The sequence below is a fragment of the Gymnoscopelus microlampas genome (genome assembly GCF_963454915.1).
Source record: "Gymnoscopelus microlampas genome assembly, chromosome: 1".
Classification (NCBI taxonomy): Eukaryota; Metazoa; Chordata; class Actinopteri; order Myctophiformes; family Myctophidae; genus Gymnoscopelus; species Gymnoscopelus microlampas.
Genome location: NC_139962.1, coordinates 28,213,971 through 28,240,230, shown reverse-complemented (window position 1 = coordinate 28,240,230; position 26,260 = coordinate 28,213,971). Strand labels below are relative to the sequence as shown.

The following is a 26,260-nucleotide window of genomic DNA, read 5'->3' as shown; positions in this document are numbered from 1 at the left end:
GGGCAGCACTAAACAATAAAACGCTATCCAATTAAATTCTTCTGGGGCGTGGCCATTGCAGAAGTGCTTAGCCTTAGGTAAACAAATTACATGTCTCAGTCATAACAAGTCTTGTATCTTCTTATTTCCACGTTGCTAACTTCGGTACGGTTACAACTTAGACTGGCATACAGTGTGTTGTTGTTACTTGGAAATAAAGAACTTTGATCTAAGAACCTATGCTGTCATCAGACCAAACCCTTTTCTGGCATTCAGTGCAAACTTTCCCCACCAATGCTTTCCCTGTGGGAGATTGTGTGTTGATTCATCAGGTGTGCATCGATTAGTCTAATTAGTGTCTCTGGCTAGGTGTGACTGCTTAAATCATCCATTAGAATACGAACCCTATACATGGCTTTCATCCTAGACTTCTATAGGTTTAGTCAACTTTAACTGCAGCTTTTGTTTTTTGCTGTTATGGTGAGTCAGCAGTCATGGTCATCATATAGAGAGGACACAAAGCTGTCTGCTCTAATGATTGCTTCCATCATGAAAGCGAATGCGAAAAGGAAAATTGTGTCCCCTGACATGATGCTAATTTCAATGCAGTCCCTTCTCGTGGTGCATTTTAACGATCCTTTCACCTAAATTAAAAAGTGTTTTTGCTTTTTTTTTAATTATTATTATTATTATCATAAATGTTTTGTTTCATCCCATAAAAGCACTCGCAAGAGCTCCACTTTAAAGAGAAGTAGATAGCTACATAGTTTTATCTTCCACTGAGGCTGCATTGATGGGCTACTCCGTATTTGTCTTTTGAGCCGAAGTCTCTGTTCTGACATAAATAATGGATCTGTGTTTGTTCCTATCCAATCATTTTATATTTATATCAATCAAGGAAGGTAGCTGTACCCTGGAAACTCAAACAAAAGCAGCTGAAATATGTGATTCAATCACTATACCAAAATAGATAAGAAAAGAAAAGAGAGAGAGAGAGAAGAGAGTGACGGAAGTTCAGCAACTTTTTCAAAGAAATATCACCCTCAAAAGATTTATCTTCCGTAGCCCTATCGAAGGCTTTGTACTCAGTGAAACTCTTTCCTGAGCTCAATTCATTTCTTCAGGCTATTGCCTGCAGAGATTTTAAATGCTTTCTCACCCATCTCTGGCAGAGCTCTGCTAAGTTCAATACTTTTTTAAGCTGGAATGATTCATTGAGACATTATGCCAATACACAGGGTGTGATGCAAGTATCCCTTATGTCATTTGGAATTAGTCTCCTATGTAAAAACCCAAGTTTTTCTTAGTCAGAGGAAGAAGGAGAGAGTGGCTGTTTCATCGTTATGAACACCTGCAATTACCACTGTTTTGTTTGTTTAGTCCCATGGAACCAGCTCTCAACACTGATCATCAAACCAACCAACCATGCCTTTATTTACCCAACAACAACACAAACTAACCTTGACATTATCTCATCTAAAGCAGTGGTTCTCAACCTTTTCAGGCCACAACCCCTAAAAATAACCATATTTAAAAACACATTTGTGTTTTTTTTAAGTGAGTCATGTTGTGATGACCACACACCGCCCACTTCACACTGGGTGTGATTTTTCTTATTATAAAAGACCAAATACTCGGCTGGTTGTTGAGACCTGACCCAAGACCCGCTGTGATGGTATCCAAGCAGGAATTAAACCGATATGCCCCTTGGCGGTAGAGGGAGAAGGAGAATCAGTAGGAACGAATATGTGGGACGTGATTATGTGGGTTGTAAGGCCAGCTAGAGGTACGTAGTTGATGCCTCTGGGTATCGCCGATGGACCTGGGTTGTAAGGCCAGATACCATTGCTGGTAGGCTACATGGATCAGCTGGGGGTCATCCTGGGATCTGATCCAACTCTGAGATTCCCTTGCCTTTATATCGTTGACGGTGCGTGTGTCATCCTGGTGATGTCATATCCATATATGGAGTCCCAATATGCCCAAAGATGGATGCCGTGATGTCGGGACTTAGATATGTCAGTTTGATCCATATATGGAATACCAAGCATTCAGTGACATGGTCGGACCTAGTATCGCGTAACTATAGCGACCTATCCAATGAACCTGTATGATTTGAAAGCCTTTTCTACAATTATATTATTTGACAATTTGGCCAATGTTTCACCAGTTTTTATAGTATAGTTTGTAGGTCACTTTACTGTCATCTGGAGACCCTCCCAAAATCATGTGGGAACCCCCTGGGGGTTGAGAACCATCCAAAAAATCAATCCACATGACTACTCAGACGGCTGACCCCGCTGACTTCAAATGGCTCCGCCTTCATGACATGTAAATTTAACAGTGAAGTTGGTAAATTTACATGACAAACAAACCCACCCAACCATAGCTGGGTGGGTAGAGAGGCCATCTGGTAGTCATAAGGTCACTGCTTTACTCTCCCTGAGCAAGACACTCAACCCCTAATTGCTCCTGGTGTGACATATTAATGGACCATCCCACTGCTCGTAATAGTTAGGATGGGTTAAATTCTGAGGTCACTTATGTGCAAAAGTACAGTGACAAGTACCCCCCCACCCAAAAAAAAGAAATTAAATAAATAAATAATAATACATTCAAAAGAAAAAGAAATCACTCACGCAGTCAATCAATCAATCAATCAATCAATCAATAAAATAAAATCCACAAAAACACACAAAAAAACAACAACCATGCATGTATTGAACCAATACATTTGACAATGTAAAGTGTTGTTAGTTAAACATGTATAACTAATTTCTGCAATCATGGCTAAGCATGCATGAACTCCTCATGATGCTCCATTTCCATTCTTTTGACCTCAGCGGGTGTCTTGCCTCTTCCATTATGCTAATGTCAATGCACGCCTTTGCTCTGCTGCATTTTAATTATCTTCTCCTAAAAAGTAAACAGTGTCCTGCAGGTTTAGTCTCCCATTTGCTTTGTTTTTGTCCATTTCAAGTGTAGGTGTTTGAAATCGATTTGTAGAGACTTTGACTTGAAAGAAAAAACACAAGTTACTCTTCTTCATGAGAGAGGTGAAACCTATCAATGTTTTCTGTAATGTACAATTAAAGGTTATTTTTGTGTTTGTTTTTCACAATCATTTATTCACGTAATTCACGCTTTTTGAAACGCTTCCGCCTTCCGGTGAAAGCAAATGGAATTCTGGGTAGTGCAGGAATCCGTTAAAGACCTGCAATGACGGTAGTGACCAGCAAAGATTGCTAAAAATCTGTATTTTGGCACTTGCACAGTACCCCTTTAACCACTTATAGTCTTAAGTGGTTAAGCTGCACTGACATACAGCAGGTGTGTGTGTGTGTGTGTGTGTGTGTGTGTGTGTGTGTGTGTGTGTGTGTGTGTGTGTGTGTGTGTGTGTGTGTGTGTGTGTGTGTGTGTGTGTGTGTGTGTGTGTGTGTGTGTGGGAGTGGTAGGGGGTTAGATATTGTCATGAATCGTACAGTACCTGGCCTCCAATATGAGTTAATTTAGGATTCTCAGTAATTGGCACAGAGTTTCTGCATGTGGGATGGGCCAGGTATTCTCTTTTCTTGGCAGAGAGCAAGTGCAAAATATAGTCTTCATGCGCAGATGCCAGCACAGCCTTAAATCTGTGCTCTGGGCAGCAGTGGAAGAAGCAATAGTATTGACTGAGTGTTGCCTCACCAAAAGCTCAGTGCTTTGATGTGATTGGTTTATCATTCGTAAATACCACGGAGATTTGGAATGAATGCATTGGGAAATAATGAGTTATTTCTAAACCAGTTGGCCTATGGGAAGACAGGAAAGGATGCGCTGCAGGCTAGGAGATCTTTTAGAGCAGTGCACAAAGATGAAAGCAGAAAAGGTTTGATTCACAGAAACACCAGAATAAAGCAAGAATTTCCAGTAAATCACAGTGACTCACAAGCATACTGCTTATTAAAAAAAGGCTGTTCCTTCATATGTACATATATATTATACTGTAATAGTTGTGTTATCTCTGAGATTCAAAACAATGACGTTCATTTCTAGGGCCAATTCAACCACTCCAACAATGCTAACCTCAGTGTTACTAGTTATTTATAATACAACCCTAAATGTCTTTACACATTATACAAAATATAGTATTTCACATCAAAACTATTCATATATAAGTTGATGCCTTTATTCGGGGTAAATGTGTACGCGTTATCCCTGCGCAATATTTGCATTCTGTGTGGATGTACTCGTGGCACAAACAATATTTTGAAAAAATATATATTTTGGTGTGAATTAATTGCACACAAAAAACGCCCCAGGTGTGTAATGACCTTTACACACAGCAATGCTTGAGCCCACATGAGACAATGCTCTTGTTGTTGGATAGATGTTGGATAGCTCCTGTTTTTCCAACTCTAATTAATACACAATGGGGACATTCAAAAATCAAAGGTATATCATATATTGTGCGTGTGTGCATGTGTGCATGTGTGCATGTGTGCGTGTGCATGTGTGCGTGTGCGCGTGTGTGTGTGTGTGTGTGTGTGTGTGTGTGTGTGTGTGTGTGTGTGTGTGTATGTGTGTGTGTGTGTGTGTGTGTGTGTGTGTGTGTGTGTGTAGTTGTTTGTTTTATTTTCCTTTGCTGGACAGAATTTATTAAAGACCTCATTATGTGGCTTTCCATGGGCCCTTACAGGCACTAATCCTTGCAGAGGCTTTGAATACAGTACACTGTAAACTCCTGAATGTTAGTAACTGGACCCTTTCAGGTCCATTTGTACACTCTCAGGGTTATGTATGACTTGGGATTTTACAGTGCAGTCAGTGCCATTAAAATGGTTGTCACTTGAGACAGTCATTACCGCACCACTGATATCTCACATACCTTATCTGAAACCTCACATTCAGTGTCAGCAGCATTTACTTAAGTACAATTTAAAGGTACTTTTACTTTACTTGAGTTTTTCCATTTCTTGATATTTTTATTACGCCACTACATCTCAGAGGCAAATGTTGTACTTTTTACTCAACTACAATTATTATTTTATTTTATTTTATTTAGAGTAGCCAATTTATTTTGAATCCTCTTTTTCTCCCCAATTTAGTCGCTATGCCAACTAATTCCTCCCCACGCACATTTCTGTGTAGTCACTGCTGTTGTATCCTACTGACTCACCTGCCAGTGAGGAGCCCCCACCGGGAGGACTACTCCTCCCGCCCAACACTCCCTGCTGACAAGTGCCGCCCCAGCCTGTAGGAGTACGTGCAATGACCAATATCACCCTCCCCGCCCGGCTTCCCTCCCTTAACAAGGGCCAATTGTGTTCGCATAGACGCCAGACAAAGCCGGATGCACCCCGGTGGATATGAACCCACAACCTCCGTGGTGGTGGGCAGGGACTTTACCATGACAATTATTTTTTGACAGCTTTAGTTACTAGTTTCTTAGTTACTATTTTTTTTATGTCTAGTTTTACTTGAGAGGGAAGAGGTTCTACTCTGTCTGCTGGACTTCATATCTGGCTAGTGGCTACCTTTAACAGCCTGTGTCACTGAATAGATGTGTTTTGTCACGTTTGAGACACAGACAACCAATGTCGGGGGTCACACATTTATTAATGATGCAGTATGGTTACTTTCGTGATCAACAAATATAATCGATTATCTTTCGTTTGGGTAACATTATTACAGTTACTATGTGAAGTTAGGATGGACTCGTTGTGAGCCAAAGTACAATATTTGAAAGTTCTAAGTATCCAAAAATGGTACAGATACTCAAACAATTTACTTAAGTATAGGCCTAGTACTCAAGTAAATAATGTACTTTGTTATTATCCACCACTACCCGGGAGTCGGGAGATACTGTGGAAAGTGCTGCAGAAGTATGGGATGAGGAGGGGCCTACAGAGGGCCATTTCTGTACGTTCAAAGCGAGAACTGTGTCTGTGTCCTTGGCACGGCAGTAAGTCCGACTCATTCTCCAAGGGGGGTTGTCCTCTGCCAGGGCTCTGCATTGTCACCTATCCTGTTTGTGATATTCATGCACAGGATTTCGAGGCACAGTCGTGGAGGAGAGGGTTTACAGTTCGGTGGGCTGAGGATTGCTTTTCACAGATGATGTGGTCCTGATGGCATCATGGGCCTGTGACCTCCAGCTCCTACTAGATCGGTTCACAGCCGAGTGTGAAGCGGCTGGTATGAGGATCAGCATCTCTAAATCTTAAGCCATGGTTCGTAGCAGGAATCCATACACCAGACGAAGGAGTCCCAAGTAGCTCAGGGTCTTGTTCACGAGTGAGGGGGAGATCAGCTGGAGAATCGGAGCAGCAGGAGTGGTATCACATTCACTGCACCCCACCATTGTGACAAAAAGAGAGCTGAGCCAGAAGGCAAAGCTCTAGATGTGTCTTCGTTACTACTGTACTCACAACTATGGTCATGAAATGTGGGTCATAACCGAAAGAACAAGATCGTGGATAGGCAGGCCTGCAAGTGGCTTCTCAGAAGGGTGGCTGGTACATGTATCTCCCTTAAGCTCATTCATATCTCCCTTAAGCTCATTCATTCGGGAGAGACTCGGAGTAGAGCCGCTGCCCCTTTGTGTAGAAAGGAGCCAGTTGAGGTGGTTCGGGCATCTAGTAAGGATGCCTCTTGGTCACCTCCCTAGGGAGGTTTTCCTGGTATGCCCAGCTGGAAGGAGGCCACGCGGCGGACTAAGGACCAGGTGGAGGATTACATCTCCCTGCTGGCCTGGTAACGCCTCGGGATCCGCAGCCAGAGCTGGTTGATGTAGCCAAGGAAAGGGAAGTCTGGGATTTAAAGCTGGAGCAGGTGTGCTTCCTCTGTGTGCCTTCCTTGGCTGTGGGTGCTCAGCTAACACAATATATAGTCATGAAGGACCCACAATAATGAAAGTGGAAAAACGTTTACAGGTTTAGGCGGGTTTCTGAACCATCCACAGTCCTCCTCGGAGACACAGACCGAGTAGACAAAAATCGTACCATATGAGAATGAACATTAGTGAGAAACCAATTAAATGAAGATAGTTGAAATGGTCCTTTAAGCACCAAAATTACTTTATTTCTATCAATTACTCACCTCGAGAAGCCTTGAATTCATGGAGATATTTTGTTTGTGTTGCCTTCACAGTGAAAGAAGAATCCAAAAACAAAGAGAATACTTGATGAACTGGAAGAAAAATAGGGGTTCATGATTAACAACAGCACAACTATACGCACACCGAACCTAGTATTGAACATCTGCTTATGAACTCCAACACAGCTCTCATAGTAGAATCCCAAGTGTATCGTATCGTCATTACTTCACAAACACCGCTTTTTTTTAATATTCATATTTATATTGAATATTTATATTGTATTGAATATTTTACTTTTTAAATCGCTTGTAGTGCAAACCCTCTCATGCACAAGCAACGAATGCGCCTGGCATGTTGGGTTCAACACAAGCTGAGTTCACATGCACAGGCGTGTGCGTTGAACCTGGAAGTGATTTAAACTCATTTAACTCATCAATATACAGTACTTGACAACAGAGTTACAACTAAGTTATTGGTTTCTTCCACTGCATAATAGGTTATTTTTTTCCTTTTTTTCCTTTGCATTTTAGATGTATTTTTGCCTGTTAGTGGAACTCTACTTTGAGCGCCTGATTACAGTTTATCCCACAGATGCCCAGATGAATTCAGATGAGACTGGGAATTGATTTCACTGTCATGTTCATGGAACCATTCCTGCACAACTCTAGCTGTGTGGAATGATGCAAACAAAAAAAAACTCCATTCACAGTTGGTTACGCTGCCGAAATGAAGGAATGCACCTGGACTGCCAATGACATTAAGATATTCAAACATTTCTCATACCTTGATCAAGGGGCCTTATGTGTCCCATAAAAAACACATTCCATTTCATCATATCACCAGTGCCATCTTGCTGCGTTGACATGTGTTATGATGAGTGCATGTGTTTGAGATTTTCTGCAAACCATGGTTCTCTCATCAGCAGGGCTGGAAATATATCTTACCTGCTTGCCAATGGTGAGATACAACAAATGAACAAATGAGGACACAAAAGGTTTATTAGCCTGTCTGTAGCAAATAAAGTAGCAAATGTTTGGGTTCAGTGTGGTAGCTCTTGATTTTCCATGTCCAATTAGGCTCAACCAGGACCTTCAAAATCAAGGGTGTATTGTACAATTGTGTTTTATTGCTTTTCTCTGCTGGCCAGACATCATACTGTACGTATGTGGCATTTCATAGGCTCTTATAGACACAGAGCTTGGTCCAACCAGCAAATAGCTGTCTGTGGCCATATGTGTATGTCCTTGTTATTACTGTATGTTCATTGGTGTTGTTGGATTGTTTACTATCATTATTATTATTTATGTATTGTAGGACCCCCTTCAAAATCAGATTGGGCAGTTAAGGGAGAATCCCCTAATTACAATGTTAAATAAGAAGAAATTAATACAATTTCATAATTTCTTCTATTTATTTATTTTTTCTGGTTGAACTCATGTTTGAGGACATACAGTTCATATGTTATTATCATCATATTCATATTAGATAGTTACTTTGTGGTTACTGAAATCTGGACAGAATTAAAAAATGGCATATAAGACTGAATTCTGCTCTGAATTAACTTGATAGGCAATATGAAACTGGGCTCATACTGCAGGATTTCTTGTCCTGATGTTGCCCTCATTGGCTGTACCAGATATTTTGATATTTGCAGAAAAATCCTAAAGACCGTATGATTGTGATGTTTAGTCAGCACTGCGGCTGTTGTAGTGGGAGCACTGAGGTCAAGGTGTCCACCTCAGCATCCCTCAACCAGTTTCTGAGTCTTCTGGGATGCCCCAATTATCTCAAAACTGTTTGAACTACTCAGCATTTTTGAGGATGGCATATAGAAAATAAAGCCAGGGAGAACTTGGCACTTTTTTTCTGTCAATAAAAAAATACATAAACAAATTGAGCTGGAAGAAAGTTGATAAAAGCATTGCCATTGATTTTTTTTAATAGATTTTTTTTTATTGAAGGAGTAAACAAAACAGTTCTCCATCTTTCTTTTTTAAACAAAACATCCCCACATTGAAAATTGATGAAAGCATTGACATTGAAAGTTGATGAAATCATTGACATTGAAACTTCATAAAAGGAATAAATATTAAGGAATGTTTTGTGTAATGGCCCCCATTGCCTTGGCGCTGAATGTGAACTGTGAACCTGTGAATCTGTGAAATGTGAAATGTGAAAGAATTTCTGAGCAGTATAAAAAAATCTGTTAAGATCAAGGAAATGTTTTCACATGGTTCTGTAGTTGTTGTTTCTTTTTTCTTTTTACTTTTTTACCCTTAACCATCTCTTTTGATGTTCATCTCTTTTTGAAATGCTAGGTGTGGCAGTGTGGGGGCAGTGTTGAGGTCCTGCCCTGTGCCAGGATCGCTCATATAGAGCGTGCCCATAAACCTTACACAGAAGACCTAACTTCTCACGTGCGGCGGAATGCCCTAAGAGTTGCTGAAGTCTGGATGGATGAGTTCAAAAGCCATGTTTACATGGCCTGGAACATACCTCTGGAGGTGAGTGGTGTAGCCTTACATCAGGACATTGCTTTCTTACCAAGTAGCTACTGTAGATCAGATAAGATACTGCAGATAAGTAGAGAAAACATGGCAGTGATAAGAAGCTACACCCAGAGGTACTTATCAATATACGGTACATGAAACTTAAAACTGAAAATGTATTTGACCCTGCTCTCAGAAAAGTATGTTCTATTCAAATTATCCACATTGTTTTGCATATGCGTCTAATTTTGTTGTTGGCAGGATTAAGAGCAACCAGATGTCTTCCATTCAATCAGAACATTTATTATTTTTGCTTCATTTGATTTATGAATATCAATAAATTATTACTTTGTGGAATAACTTGAATTCAACTTTTATGAGGTTGTTGCATCAGCCTTATGAGAGTAGTTATTAAGCATCTCATAAGTAGATGATTAAAACAATAAAGTTCACTCTTGCTGTAATTTACTGGGGCCCATGAGGGGTTCAGAGAAATAACTAAAACACAGTGATAGCTCCAACAATTCACAATTCTAGAGTTGTCTACCAGAGTATTGCCCTGTTTCATTACATAACTGAATGATATTATTGTTACTCGCTGTGTTTATATAGTCTGAGATTCTATTTTTACAGCAATAATGATAAAAAGGTTATTATCCCACTGTAATCTGAGCATATGGGTATTGTTATGAGAGATAATGGATTAGTTTGCACCGGTAAAAATAAACAACGAGAGTAACTAATCTCATGTTAAATATTGCATTTGGCAAAGGCTTACTGTTCCTTTGTTTATTTCCATGTTCTGCATAATATCTGTCAATATGTAAATTCCTGCTACTGTATGAATGGATGAGCACATACATGTAAGTCCTTTTGTCAATAATAAGGCATTCTTTGTCTGTTCTTGGTCTGTGAATAAAGTACCTACCTACCTTCTCAAAAAGGATAGGATTTAGCTCCAGCTTTAGTTACAGGAATTCACTGTTTTAACATCAGCCCCTTTTATTTAAAAGCATAGCTGTTGCTTTTTTGTTCAATAAACAATAATTAGTCACTTAATAGTATTGCAGTTCCTCTAAATTTGCCACTTTGTCTTTGACACCAAAACTATCAGGTCAAATTTAGCATTCACATTCGCAAGAGCAAGCAGCAATTAAAATCATTTCAAAATGAATGCAAGTAAACAAGTAAGGTCAGACTGCAACAGAAGGCTGCTCCGGAGCGTCACGTTGGCTGTGTGAAGAGCGAGAGCCAGTGACAGATGGTGTTAAAGTCAGGTCAGGGAAAAAGCCTGTTAAGGGTTAGCTACGTGCACGGTACACAATACACAATGCGCAAGACACTGTAAATGGTTGCACAGTATTCTTCAATGGCTTGTGCTATCACAAGGAAAGCTTGTTGTGGCTTATCGGATTCCTTTCTCCACAAACCACAGTTAATCTGATTTCTGTACTGTGTGTGTGTGTGTGTGTGTGTGTGTGTGTGTGTGTGTGTGTGTGTGTGTGTGTGTGTGTGTGTGTGTGTGTGTGTGTGTGTGTGTGTGTGTGTGTGTGTGTGTGTGTGTGTGTGTGTGTGCGTGCGTGCGTGCGTGCGTGCGTGCGTGCGTGCGTGTAGGACGCAGGGATAGATATTGGGGATGTGTCTGACAGGAAGGCACTGAGGAAGAGGCTGCATTGTAAGACGTTCCGGTGGTACCTGGTGAACATCTACCCTGAGATGAGGATGTACACTGACACCATTGCATATGGAGTCGTAAGTATGGCTGTCACAATCATGACATTTTACTAAATAATTGCGATTAACGATCCAATTATATTTTTTGGCATTGAACATTGGAACATCATGAATAATAAAGTACATTTCTGTTTGGCTTTTAGGCTTCGTAAAACAAAAGTTGCCCAGGGCAGATATCGCAAATTACTTAAATACGGTGCACAAATAAACGTCATATTTAACTCTCTGGCGTCTGCCATTTTGTTTTAAAATACAAACTATTACTATCCTTTTTCGTCAGGGCTGGTATGGCCGACTTTAATGGTTTAATAACTATACTTTAAAAAATTTAAAATAACAGAAATGAACAGATCTGCAATGCCACTAGAGCCAATGATTGGGTTTTTTAATGGAGAGGTGACATGCAGGCAGCAGAGAAAAGTTGCTCTGGCCGGCCCTTCCAGTAACCAATTTTAACATAGGATAATTGCGATTAGGTGATAATGATGTCATAAGCTAACCCTTCACCATTAATCGCTTTCAACCTGGCGTCCCTATATTTTGGGCATGTCATCATGTCAAACATTTTCAACAGCAGTGAAAGTAGCAGATCTACAAGCTCACAACACTTTGTGATTCGACACGTTGGAAGCCTGTAGATGGTCTACTTTTGCTATTCATCGTATGCTGAAGTATATAGGACTTAAGTGGATAATTCATCTCAGCAACAGACAGAGAAGGGCCAAACCATATGAAAATTGGTATCACCACTGTGTTTCTCTTATTTGATTCTGATGGCTGCTGTTACAGTAGGAATATTTTAGATAATTTTACAGAAGGATGCTCTCTGTTGCCTCTCTCTGTAAGATGCTTGAGTGCCGGTATGCTAATGTTTGACAAAATATGAAAACATTAAAAAAAAGATTGCAGCTGTGACTCTGGCAGCAGACAGAACACTTGCCACTGGTTATACATAAGTCTGCCCTTGCGATAAGTTGGAGTGCACTCGAAAAAATTGTGAATATGACTTGAATACAAAATAAATACACTCCACCTATATTACAAAATATAATACAAAAGATAATGATATACTGTATTATGTAATATGTTATAATACTAGTAGGAGTTATTAGTTTACATTATGAGTTAATAAAGTTTAAAACCTAGTGTGGTTGAATATTGTACAATTTAGAATGGCACCTTCCCTGGGATCGAGGACATGCACAACATAGAGGTTAAAATTGCACCTTCCGTGGTTATTGAGGTAGGATTCTGTATGTCTATGTTGCAGCCAAAAAGAAAAATATACAGAAAAAGTATGGATTAATAAATTAGCGACTGAAGATATACATACATTCATGCAGCATATGGATAAATAAGTTAAATAAGGCAGTACACAGTGCAAATAGCAGTCAGTATTATGTGGTAAACTATAGCAGTTCTGCCCTATACAATGTCAATCTAAGAGCGCACAATTTATGCAAGGAGGCTGTGCAAGATAATGTATTGTACACATTGTTCTTGAAATTGCTCCTTTGTGTATATATAGTATTGTTTGTCAGCACTACGTTTGATAAGACTTACTGTATATAGCGCCCCGTCTCAAAGGGTGTGCAACTAAATAGGTTAGAAAAGATACAGTAGGCTGAAGAGAGAAGCTTTTAATTTGTTTCACAAAAACAGGACATATCAGCAGCATATACAATTTGCTGCTTCATGTTATTCCCAAACAATTTTATATCTAAATTGTGCCTGTATATACACAGCCAAACAAACCACGGCTCAGCCTCACTGCTCCGCTCTCCTCATTTTATGCTTGGTTTCCTCCTATAAATCTAGAAAGGGTTGTTGCGATGAGAAAATGGGTCAGCCGTATTAGAATTATTTCTCAGACTTTGTTGTCCTCATTACTCTGTTTGTTAGGCATTGCCAATCATCATGTTAGGGCTTGCCAATCATGGCAGTCCTTGACCTCATTGCACAGCAGTAGAATGGCAGCCATGTTCAGCATAGGATTACAGAATTGGCTGGAAAACTGATGAATGGTACATATTAGACTGAAAAACTGATCAATGGTACACAGGCCGAAAAACTGATCATTATGCTGGTCGGTCTAGGAATTGAGGTTAGATGGTTGGTTGGTTTAGTTAAAAAAGATAAGATAAATGTTTATTGATCCCCATGGCAAAGTTCAGATGTTGTAGCAGCAGTAAGCATGAAACACAGGATAGGTACAGATAAGAGTAGAGAGATACATTTTCTTAGAGTCTGGCACTATATATCTGCGCTTGGTCTGACTGAATTAACATGATGTATATTATATCAATAAATATACTGTAAGTACAATATATAACCAGGGAACATATGCATGAATATAAATCTATCTCCTATGAAAGGATATACTGTACAGAGGCTATGAACAGTGAATATGAGACAGTATTATACAGTATGTACAGTATCATTATGTCTACAGTCCATCAATAGGAAATGTATAACTGAATATAAATCATGGTTGAATAATGTACAACACAGTAGTCCATGTGCTAGTGTGCCAGCGTGGTCTGGGGTGAGAGGGATTGTCTCTTGATTCTTTGGCTTGGAGTCCTGGTGGTCTCTCAATAGTCCATATTCACACGGCGGCCATTTTGGAATTTACCATTGCGTTGCTGTGGCAACCTAGGGAGAGAGAGAGAGGGTGGAGAGAGAGAGAAACACACACACACACATACGCACACACACACACACACACACACCACACACCACACCCCCACACACACACACACACACACACACACACACACACACACACACACACACACACACACACACACACACACACACACACACACACACACACACACACAGAAAGAGAGAGATAGAGAAGGGTGAAGGAGAGATGCAAACTTTTAACTTGCGAGGAGTTCTGAGAAATGGACAGCTGAGATACTCATGTATGCATAAGTAACAAGCAGGAACAGGTGTCTGCTGTCAATTGATGTCTAATAAAACTATTCCTACTGATGGCAACAGCCACGTGATGTCTGCTCCCCAAATGTTAGCTTGGTGCCTGTTGTCTAAGATGATTTCCTCATTTTGAAGAGTTGAAAAGGGCACATGGTTTACGGAGTGCCTCTATTTTTAGAGGATGTGATACTAGAAAGGGAATTAATCGTAACAATGTGCAATTTTCTTTTCTTGTTTTTTTTTATGTCACCTTCAGTTAACCAGGAGTAGGCCCACTGAGATTCAGAATCTCTTTTACAAGGGAGTCCTGGTCAAGACAGCAGTATTAACTGTTGCAAATAAAATAAACAACATAAAGCAGCAACATAACAACATAATGTGAAAATAAATGTAAAAACAATAATAAACTAACTGATTTTAATCTCCTATTTACATTTCATATAAGATGATATCTGGCAACATATTGGATGTCTACTACTTGTTTGTCTTATGTGATGTCTTGTGTTGTGTCATGAAAGAAATTATAAAATGTAAGTGAAAAATCAATAATAAAAACTGATTTAGCGTTCAATAACGGAATATTCAGCGGTCAAGTAGTCCTTAATTCTGATTTAATAATCTTCCATGCTTTTAAATTTATGTACTTCAAAATGACTCTGTAGCTCACACCAAAATGAGGATGCTAAAACATTAAAAGCACTTTCACCAAAGACAGTACGAGTTTGAGGAATAACGTACATAAATTGTCCATGGGATCGAAAGGTTAAAAACACTAATAGGTCTAGGAGTCAGTGGAGAACATAAATAAGAAGGCAGCACAAAATGGCCCTATAAAGAAAAATGTACTGTTACACTATACGATTTTAGAAGGAGGGACCAACCGACTTTCTGATATAAACTGCCGTGCAGAAATCTGAACTTGCGATAAATCGTAATGCAGCATGATATACAGAATTTTCATGTGTTTGCATGCATATACAGTCTCATTTCAATGTGGACACCACAGATGCATTTTAAAGTGAAACTTAAAATGAAAGCTGTATAAATCTGCATATGCAGACAAGTGACATACAACCGTCCTCTCTGATGCGTGTGTGTGTGTGTGTGTGTGTGTGTGTGTGTGTGTGTGTGTGTGTGTGTGTGTGTGTGTGTGTGTGTGTGTGTGTGTGTGTGTGTGTGTGTGTGTGTGTGTGTGTGTGTGTGTGTGTGTGTGTGTGTGTGTGTGTGTGTGTGTGTGTGTGTGTGTGTGTGACTTTGTCCTTCAGCTGAAGAATTCTCTGAAGAATGACCTGTGTCTAGACCAGGGACCAGACACTGACAACGTTCCCATCCTGTATCTCTGTCATGGGATGACACCCCAGGTTAGAACACCCCTTCGTCATCTCAAAGCCATGTCACTGCCTCCAATGTCATCCAATATTAATACATCACTCCGTTGTTTGCTTCCAAGTCTTTTCTACACAGGGAAATGTTCCACTGTGTTGCATTCTACTTTGATATACTGTATGCGTGTCTACTTTGTGATTTGATTACCCTAAGACCTGCATTGCATATAAAAGCAGGGGTCTCTGTTAATAGCAACAATCCTCATTTTAAAGTTTTGCCCATTTAATTAGATTAAAGATGCTTAAACCCATTTAAACCGGGAACCCCAATTTGTTATACCTTTCAATCTGGGAACTCATTTTTGTAGAATTGCTATATATATAGCAAGCAACATATATATATTTTTTTTTTTATTAAAATATGAAGTTTTTTAGAAAACCTAGGTCAGGATTTAGAAGCCGATTTTAGAATCGTCCTCAGGTCCAAATGGGTTAAGTCTTAACCACGTCCACTTTCAACCTGGTGTCCCTAATTTGGCCATTATAGGCAACATCTTTGAAAATAGCAGATCTACAAGCTCGCAACGTATTGTGATCTAGTTTCACTACTCGTCATACAAGGAAGTGTACAGGGCTTAAGAAGTTAAAGGAATAGTTCACCCATAAATCTCAATTTTGTCACTGTGTGGACACACCCTTGTGGCCTCATTGCTTCAGAACTCTTTTTGGAATTCTTAACAATGGCCCAGGTTGCCATTGCTTTCTGTTGTTTTGGAGAAAGTTGCTACAAAGTTTTGCTGGCAAACTCCTTGTGTGCTGCATGGACATAGAAACTCTATTTATCTTTCAGCTGTCACGGCGGTGAGTCGATAATGACAGAATTCCTTTACAAAAGAAAAAAGTCAATTCCTGCACACACTTTTGACCTCTGCATTGATTTATTTTAAAAGAAAAAGGCAGCCGTTTCGCTCACAAACACCTTTCTCAAGACGACGGAATTGGATCTTCAGGGATTTGGTTCCATGCAACACAAAGGAGACAAAGCAAGTGTGTGTGTGTGTGTGTGTGTGTGTGTGTGTGTGTGTGTGTGTGTGTGTGTGTGTGTGTGTGTGTGTGTGTGTGTGTGTGTGTGTGTGTGTGTGTGTGTGTGTGTGTGTGTGTGTGTGTGTGTGTGTGTGTGTGTGTGCGCGCGCGTGTGCATGCGTGCGTAGAACTATTCCTTTAACCACAGATTTAATAGAACAAAGTGCCCTATTTGTTTTCCACCTTTTAGTTTTCAACGTATTTTTTTTGTATTGAAGATAGTCCATTTCTTATTGATTTTCAGTTAAAAGAATGTATTGCATTTCTGTAAATGGTATGCAAAGCTTTTCTTTATTCAGTGTACTTCACTTGCACTTAAATCCATAATTGGAAATGGTCTACGTTAACGTTCGTTCGCCTGATAAACATGAGCTGCTGATTCTGGGGGCTCAGTGGAGTTGATAACAAGACGTATCCCCCCTACACTCTATCTGGGTCATGCTGACAGATTGATCTCGGCTTACTGTAGATCATTATGTGTCACTGTCATCACACATTTACGCTGTTTTAAAAAGCAGAATTCTGGGTTTTTACCTTTGGGGACATTGATTTCAAAGCAATTGTTGTATTATTTCCAATTAAACCACTTTCCTCAGTTATTGGCACACCTTATATGTTGTTTACTTTCTCTATCTTGCCTTTGCTTCCTTTAAACTCTTATTGATCTCTAGATCCTATTATGCCTGAGGAGATTGGTTTCTTCTATAGCCTTGCTCTGACAGGTGTAAAGTGGTCCAATCGTATATAGTGAGACTAAAAGCTTACAGTCACATTATCTGGCAGAGATGCTTCATACTCATTGCACCTGCATTGATGTTTATGCCACCGTGCAAATTAAAACTGGAGAGACATCTGTAATAAGGACCTCAAATAAACTGTAAAAGCTTGCAGACACTGGCCTTGTCGGAACACTTCACACATTCAAACAAACCCAAATGATCGATACAAGTCTGCATCATATCCTGAAAACTAGAAAATATAATTGCCTTGTGAATCTTCTCTAAGAATATCAAAGAATAAAAGAAAATTAACTGTTTTTGTGGTTTCTCGGCTCTCTCGACTGTTTGTACTGACTGAGCTTGTAGATCAGCTTTTCACTATTTTTGCACAACACCTATTTTTGCGCGACCTATGACAAGGTATATAGTAGGGCTTAAGTTGTTAATCAATTCGTTTTTATATTTAGAAAAAATGATCATAAAAAATAAATGCACTACTTGATTACTCAATTAATCGAAAAAGTATCGATAATCACTAAAACAATTATTGATAGTTGCAGCCCTAGTTGAGTGTATAATTACACTTCTAATCCCCCAACCCACAATCGACTGGTCATCTAGCCCTCCAGCTGATACTTTGCTTCCAAAGTATCATTATTTATTTTATATTAGCATTATGGACAAGACATATTCTGTACAAGCATTAGAATTTGACACACCTGAACCTGACTAACTCACACATACCCCAAAACACACTGCTGATTCTGTTCCTTCCACACACATTTTCCTGTCTTTTGTTCTTCAAGTGAGGGTTTGTTGTCTAATGACGCACAGAAGTGCCCTTGGAAAAAGCAAATATTAATGATTACACCAGAGTGAGCAATTAGCGACTTCCTGTTGACTGGTCAATTTAGATCCACCATTCATAAATACATAATGAGCTGTTTACTGTACTTCATATCCTGCCGTTGCCTGTGCAGTTCAATCCCGATAGCTGAATAAATTGGCTTACTATGTGTCAAGGCCATCTCAAGAATATCAAACCCCAAAAGCAACCTGTTGGTTTCTCAGACCATATGTAATATTGCCGCTGCCAAAATACAGACAAATAATAAAAAATACATAAAATCCATTCAAACAACCCACCACAACTAAGTCATTGTTTATTCATTTCCCATAGCTCTGCATAAAACACCAGGGCCATTACTAAATGGATGGATTTGCCGCACAATGCAGCAGTGTTAATTTCGTCGTCTAAAACTATGACGAAAAATGTTTGTCGACTACCTTTTTTCACTGAGAAAATAAAAACTAAGCTATGATGACTAAAACTAAGACTATATATATTGACAATTTTGTCAACAAATAAAAACTTGACAAAAATGTTAGGGAGGGACTAGTGGAGAAGAGATACAGTAGAACTAAAAGACAATTCATTTTATGTTTGGTTGCGCTCGGGTGTTGCGCTCTGAAAATAGCAGATCTACGTGATTGTAGATCGGCTATTTTCAGCATGCAACCAAGTGTAAAATCAGCTATTACGACGCCATCAAGACCTGCCAAAATACATTGGCAGGTGACAAAGTCAGTCCTTGGAGTGGCTAGCACCACTCAAAAATCAACTGTAGATTTAGTCGAATAAAACTAGACAAAAACTTTTCAGAAGACATTTTATTCAAAAGGCTGTGACTAAAACTAAATAAAAGATTGCTGTCAAAATGAACACTGCAGTACTGGATGTTCTTCTGTGGTTCCAGAATGTGTACTACACCAGTACTCAGCATTTACACATCGGGGTCCTCAGTCCTACCATAGACGATGATGACAATAAGTGCCTGGTGGACGTCAATAGCCGACCACGTCTTATTGAGTGCAGCTACGCCGCAGCCAAAAGGATGAAGCTTTACTGGCTCTTCACTCAGGTGAGAAACCATATTGTTTCTTACCTCATACTCGGGGCGTTTGGAAACCCCATCCCGACGGGGTATACAGAAAACACAAGGTCACAGTTTTAGAGTCATTATTTGCAACCATAAAATGTGGTCATTTGCAAATGAGGCTGTAAGGACAACTGTGCATGACTGGCTGCTTGACCTGTCTGAGCTTCCCTCATTAAGGGCTGACATGGGGCACACACTACTGAAAGGGACTTTCATGGGTCAAAGAGTTCTCCACATTCCTGCAAAACCACAAAATGAAGAAAAATAAATCATAACGATTCTCTCTTGTTATTAGGAGACAGCCTCCGTTGTCATTGGTTGCAATTTCACCATAGCAACAGCCACAGCACAAAACTGTGAGGTTGGAGACTTTGCTTTGATTTGCTCACTGTTTGTTAGGAAAGGCAAATGCAATACTGTCAGCCATATAAATGTCACGCTAGTCAATTAGATTTAACCTATTGGAGCTTATATTGCTATTTTATGTTTGATGTCCAATAAACAGCTCATTTGTGGTGGTGTATTACATTCCACTGTACATTGTTCTTTTAGTCATGTAATAGGCCGCTGCTTAACTGTGTATGTGTTTTAAGACTGAGGTTGTACTACAGAATACCCCAAGTGTGAAAGGTTTTGTTTGCTTGATATTTTATGTATCATATTTTAAATGTGTGGCAGTCTAAATGGTTACTTGACGTAGTATTTTATAATTTAACAAGTAAAGGGTGGGACATTTAACCACACTGGACTACGGGCTCAATTATTCATGGCATGTCTGCAACATTTCTGAAACGCTCTTCTCTCAAATGGAAACCGCATAATTGTACAACTCTGGTATTCATCAGGGACACAGAAGTGCACATATAAAATAAACACTCAAATAAGCAAGATAAACTGCTATCACTCCCTGGTTACATTTGCAGGCAACATTTGGTTTCCTTTTGTCTATATAGTTGCAGAATTCCACATACTGATATTCCATGATAACACTTTTGAGGGGCCATACAGACACAAAATGATGTTTTCTATTATTAGATAATAATGATATTAGATAGAAAAGAAACGCTCCGATGAAAATAATGGAAGACCAAATTGAGCTGGTTCTAAATGGTCTGCATGGCCAGTGGCCACCCCTCCTAGTCTCTTCTGACTCATCTGACTCCCAAGCTGAGGAATGACCTCCCTCCTTTAGGTCAGGACTGACTCCCTATTTTCCATTGATAACCCTCCTCTTCAGACTCCACCTCATTTCCAGCTTTTCTCCTCCACCCTAACACGGGCACAATCCAATCATCCAACCGTCCCTCTTACCCTGTCGTCCACTTACTTACTGTACTTGTCGCCGGGTATATGCTAGATATCGTCGCTGTCGGGTGGAAACCTTCAATGTCTCATACTGTTACTTTACACAAAATTTTCATTGCTACAATATTTATCAAACCCACACACAGGCTTAACCACTTTCATCCTGGTGTCCCTCTTTTAGGTCATTATAGGTGAACATTTTTGAAAGACGACGCAAACAAAGTATAAAATAGTTCATTCATTTATGAAAAAAAGTTAATACAAGGTATCTCCCAACAGCAACGATATGTTATTTACTTGTTCATAGTTGCTTTGTCGCACCTGTGCTGTTGACAAAATGTTGACAAGACACTCTGGAAAAGAGCATCTGCTGAACGTCATCCTGAATCAGGCTCTACTGTATGTGACTTCCCTTGGTACCGTTCTAATCTGTTTTTTCTGACTGTATGTTGCACTCACATTATTGGACAGAGCATTGCACATTTATACTAGGTTCTCCACATAGTATTGACTATTGATGGCTTATTGCCCTAAGTTTACTTGTCTTTTGCAGATTAAAAAAAAAAAGAATCCTGCTCCATTTTGCCAGAAGAAGCTGGAATGTTTGTTTGTCCGCCTTTGTGCTCTCTCAATTGAGATTCTAGCAGGATTTTCATGTCATATTGAGTTTGTCACTCATCAACTGCTGGACATTGTTTTCATTTTAAATTATGTATTCTGTTCTTCCCTCCACAGGCCCTGGCTGTCAGTACAAATCAAACCGTTATTTACATTCCGTTTCTTCATTCTGTCCCAGGTGTTCCATTCTGAATCTTCTAGTTAGTACGTGATTTCAAATGATATGTGTTATCATAATGGCCGCTATTTAAAATAAATCCCACCATTGCTACAGCAGAGACTGCAGGCATATTCACCTCTTCTCTGAGAGGTTGTATAGATTTCTGCAGATGACCACTTACTTGTTTAGTTGTCTGCTGTAGTTTCAGTCTCTTGTCGGCTGCAGACCAGTTGTGGGCAAAGTGCTCAGCCCCCAGTACTTGAGTCAAATAATAGATACTCCTGGTCAAATATTACTCAACAACTCAAAGTTGTGCAGTCAAATGTGTACTCAAGTTAAAATACTGGAGTACTTGCTTTTAAAAACACTTAAAGGACGACTTCACCCATTTTCAACCTGTCTTCATATAATTGGTCCTAATGTTCATTATAATATGGTACCATTTTTGTCTACTCACTCTGTCTCTCAGAGGAGGGCTTTGGGCAGTTCACAAACCCACTTACCAGTGGCATCATCAATGGGGAATTGAAGGAAAGTTAGCATGCTATAATAGAAGCCATTGTTCTCGTCATTAATAAAGAATAAAATAAAAAGTTTGAAATCTTGTTTGAAATGACCAAACCCGCCGATGATGTCACTGGTGGCGGGTTTGTGAACTGCCCATAGCCCTCCTCTGAGACACAGACCAAGTACACAAAAATTGTACCATATTATAAAGAGCATTAGTCAGGACCAAATATATGAAGACAGATTGAAAATGGGTGAAGTCGTCCTTTAAGTATTAAAAAGTACCTGATTTTACAGGTACAAATGTAAGGATAGAAAAAGTACATTTTATTTTTGATATCAGTGCATTGCTCTAAATGTCTAAATTGTTGAAATTTAGACATTTTCCTATTCTAAAATTCATAAAAAGTAGAAATATGGAGATTCAAGGATTCTGCTCGACAGCAACGATATGTGTGGGGAGGAGTACATGTTGTTTATCTTCTTCCTTTTTGATGCAATCTGTGCAGCCAATCTCAAAATCTTGGCTTCCTATAGCGAGGGTGTCTCTGCAGTGGCAAATAGATTGTTGTGGTTTGTTTTCCTGGAGAGTAGCACGTCGATGCTATCAGGTAGACCTGATAACAAAGTCACTGTGGAGAATCAACCTAAAGGTCACTGAGCTTTGGGTTCTTGTTAACCACATTTACCATGGCGTCCTTATTTTGGGCATGTCGTTATAGGTAAACATTCTTAAAACTAGCATAGTCCTATAATGCTTAATTTATACACATCGCCAGGGTTGTGGAGCAAAAATAGCAGATCGTATTGTGGTGTCAGGCTTCAGTGTTTAAGTTAGAGTGTGTGTCTTACCTGTACTTTACCTGTACTTTAACCTATTTTATTTTCTTATTTTTGTATTTTATTGTGTTTCATTATAGTCCACTACTATCATTATCTTGTTGTGTATTGTATTGTTGTTAGCACAGTCTTGCAGCATGCCACACACAACAGTTTGTACCTGTATGAGTGAGTGACAAATAAGCTCCTTGATTCTTGATTCTGGCGACTCACATCCCTATATCCGTTCACAATGGTACGGATTTGAAGAAGCCGACACAAAGCATTGTCTGGGAGAGCCACATTATAATTTGATCCATCCATGATTAGTTTTTGTCTTCTTTCAGGGAGGATCCATTCAGAACAAGAAGTCAAAGCGATGCCTCGAGCTGGTGGTGAACACTGACAGTGAGTTTGGATACCAGCTGGCTCTCCAGAAATGCACTGGACAGAATTGGTCTATCACTAATACGCTGCTCAGCAGTTCACTATGATGGAGCCTTGCAATGTACACTGGATAGCACACTGGACGAGAGTCAGCAGCTGAGGTGTGTGTGTGTGTGTGTGTGTGTGTGTGTGTGTGTGTGTGTGTGTGTGTGTGTGTGTGTGTGTGTGTGTGTGTGTGTGTGTGTGTGTGTGTGTGTGTGTGTGTGTGTGTGTGTGTGTGTGTGTGTGTGTGTGTGTGTGTGTGCCTGGCTGGCATATTTATGTGTGTAAAGAGAAGCGAGAGGAGTGTGAGAGGGAAACTAAACAGTGCATGGTTGAAGTCATTTTTAGCACCATGATGTCTTCTGATAATACGTTGACATCACATAATAAATGTTAAACATTTTGTTTTGCCTACAGGATGAGCACAGCCATCGCTGGCTGTTAAATTGCATTGCCAGATTTGACAATGCCTATATTTAGTATATTTTGTGATAAGTATAGTCCGTTTTTTGGTTGACTTGAAAGTTGTATTGGGTCCAATAGGTTTGTTTTTGTACTTTATTCACGGTGGCTACTATGTAGCAAACGTTATGAGCTGTTTCCTGCTGTAATCATTTTCATTCTAGTGTCTCAGGTTTGTAGTTTATTATGCGATTGAGCTGTACAGTTTTGAGAAAATGCCAACCCATTAGTATCTAAAAATAATGGATAATTTTCTAAATGTAAATATTCCAGATATTTATTATAAATAAAAGTCAAATAACTGATGGAGATGAGAGGATTGAAGTGTCTTTCTATTTATGTTTGTAGGTTTACATATGTTTTTGTTTTATTTTCTTAAAAAGCTGAAATGATCCATATCTTGAGTCCACTACTAATCGATTTTTACAGGAATTCATGCACATTCACTCATACGCATACACGCACGCACATGCTCGGCGCGCGCGCACGCACACACACACACACACACACACACACACACACACACACACACACACACACACACACACACACACACAGATACACAGATACATGTGTGCAGCAGACTATGCACATATTGATTGATTGATTTATTTTTTTATTAGGCAAAAGAATGTAAAACAACACAGTTACATTTATAATATAATAATGTAATAATACTTTTTGTCTAAAAGGTCCGACCAAAAAAGTCCTTGCGGACTTGTTTCCGTTGGGGTCCTTGATTCATTTCATAGACATATATGGTAGCAACCAAACAGTTCAAATTTCAACATAAAAATACAGATACAAAATACCACTATGTACAAAAAAATGCATGAAAAAAATATATATATACAAAAAAGGGGAGGGGGGTCGTCTACCGGGAAACTGGTACTACCTCCTCATATCACATAAGCATATTCACACACACCGAGTTAGAGTGAAGGTAGAGATTCATAAACATGACATCTTTTTTTTGTTTGTCACATAAAGTTATACTTTATATACTACATCTTGCACTGAAAGCTTGGTACTGTAGCATGTTCAAATTGCTGTGCAATAGACAAGGAATGGAAAACAAAACAAAAAGAGATAATACAGTCCCTCCTAAAAAATGTAACTGCAGTCCAAAAAACATCTTCAAAACAAAATGCAGGAGGACTTGCTTGATACATACTGTAGTCCCCAAGTGGTGCAGACAAAGGGAAAACTAAGGAATTACATCTTCAGCTGAAAAAATATTTTATGGATTTATAATTTGAGCATCGGCAACCAACCAGGCCAACGCGTATCGACTCTTAAACAAATGAACCCTAGCATGAACCCTAACCATAGCAAAGTAGGCGACCATTTGCCAAAAATGCACCAACATTCACCGAAAATAGCTGATCTACAACTTTGTAGAGCGCCTGTTGTCGGCAAAGAGATTTGTGTAGAAGGAAAAAAAAGACCCCTGGGGGACCCCCATAGTACAGTGTATACAGGGCTTAAGTGGTTAAGTGTTCATCAGGATCTTATTTCTGTTGTAACTGCTGTATGTACCAAGGGAGAAAGGGAGTGGCACAGTGACATGTTGAAAACAGACTGCGCTACAGTCTGTTTTCGATCTGTCAGTCCTCATTATCATTCACATACAAGCAGGCCCAGGCAAACCATGCCATTAAATATACATAGGAAACCCACTTCCGTTCTTAGGCCTGCACGTCAACACATCTTAATATATGAAATATGGATATTTATGTCTGCACACATTTATAACCGATTCTTTTACATTAGACTTGACATTTACAAAGAGATTCATATTAATCAAAATAAATTAAAAATAATAATAATAATAACCTATTCACAGAAGCCATATTCCATTGTAAATTTATGAAAACACAAATTCCAAATTCATGCCATATTAGAAGGGCAGGGTTGACCTCCATCTCCGATTACTTGCTGGTCAGAGTTATCACAGTTTTGCCCCCGGGACCATTTATTCCTGCTTTGTAACAGAGTTATTGTCTCCGCCAGGCCGAAAAGCATGGCGAGAGAGTATGTCTTACCCCCTGTCCGTCCGTCCGTGTGTCCGTCCCTGTGTCCGTCCATCCGTGTGTCCATCTGTCTGTGAACAGCTAATCTCACCGTTGGCCCGGTCGCTGCGAAACTGTGCACACACACTCCCTGTGAGTCAGAACCTCTCCCTTTTTTACATGGCCCTGTTATAGCGCCACCAGGAGGCCGATTTGTGCAAAACCCATTTTTTGATATTACTCCTACAGATTTTATCCAAACATCACGCAAATCAGTACACAGTATCTCTATAGTCATGTGATCAACACGGATCTGTCTGATTTTCCATATTCCATCCTGATTGGCTAAGGTTGGCTTCCAAAGTTGGCAGGATTGGTCCGTTTTGAACTAAATGCCTCAAATCATGAACGCAGCTTGTGATTTCTGTGAACTTTCGCACATTCCCACTAGGCCGAGGAAGAAATGCCACTTGAACATTTTCAAATCAGCCTCATGGTGGTGCTATAAAAGGCCGATTTGCGTTTTTAACTATAACTGCACCGATCTGCGTGAAACTTTGCACGCATACTCCCTAGAGGCCAAGGAAAAACATCTGCCCTACATTTTTCACATTAGCCTTTTATAGCACCACCAGGAGGCTGTTTTTTCTTTTTCATA

General features: G+C 39.6%; 1 protein-coding gene across 2 annotated transcripts in view; it reads left to right on the top strand.

Moving 5' to 3' along the window:
- Nucleotides 1-23,896, top strand: part of galnt18b (UDP-N-acetyl-alpha-D-galactosamine:polypeptide N-acetylgalactosaminyltransferase 18b) — a 73,074-nt gene extending 49,178 nt beyond the window's left edge. For both annotated transcript variants that reach the window (XM_084062974.1, XM_084062975.1), the window contains exons 7-11: nt 9,376-9,561; nt 11,161-11,298; nt 15,489-15,584; nt 19,108-19,272; nt 23,047-23,896. In XM_084062974.1, coding sequence (XP_083919100.1) covers nt 9,376-9,561; nt 11,161-11,298; nt 15,489-15,584; nt 19,108-19,272; nt 23,047-23,193 — 732 coding nt within the window. In that variant the 3' untranslated portion in view covers nt 23,194-23,896. The remainder of the gene's footprint in view (nt 1-9,375; nt 9,562-11,160; nt 11,299-15,488; nt 15,585-19,107; nt 19,273-23,046) is intronic.
- Nucleotides 23,897-26,260: the final 2,364 nt, after the last annotated feature.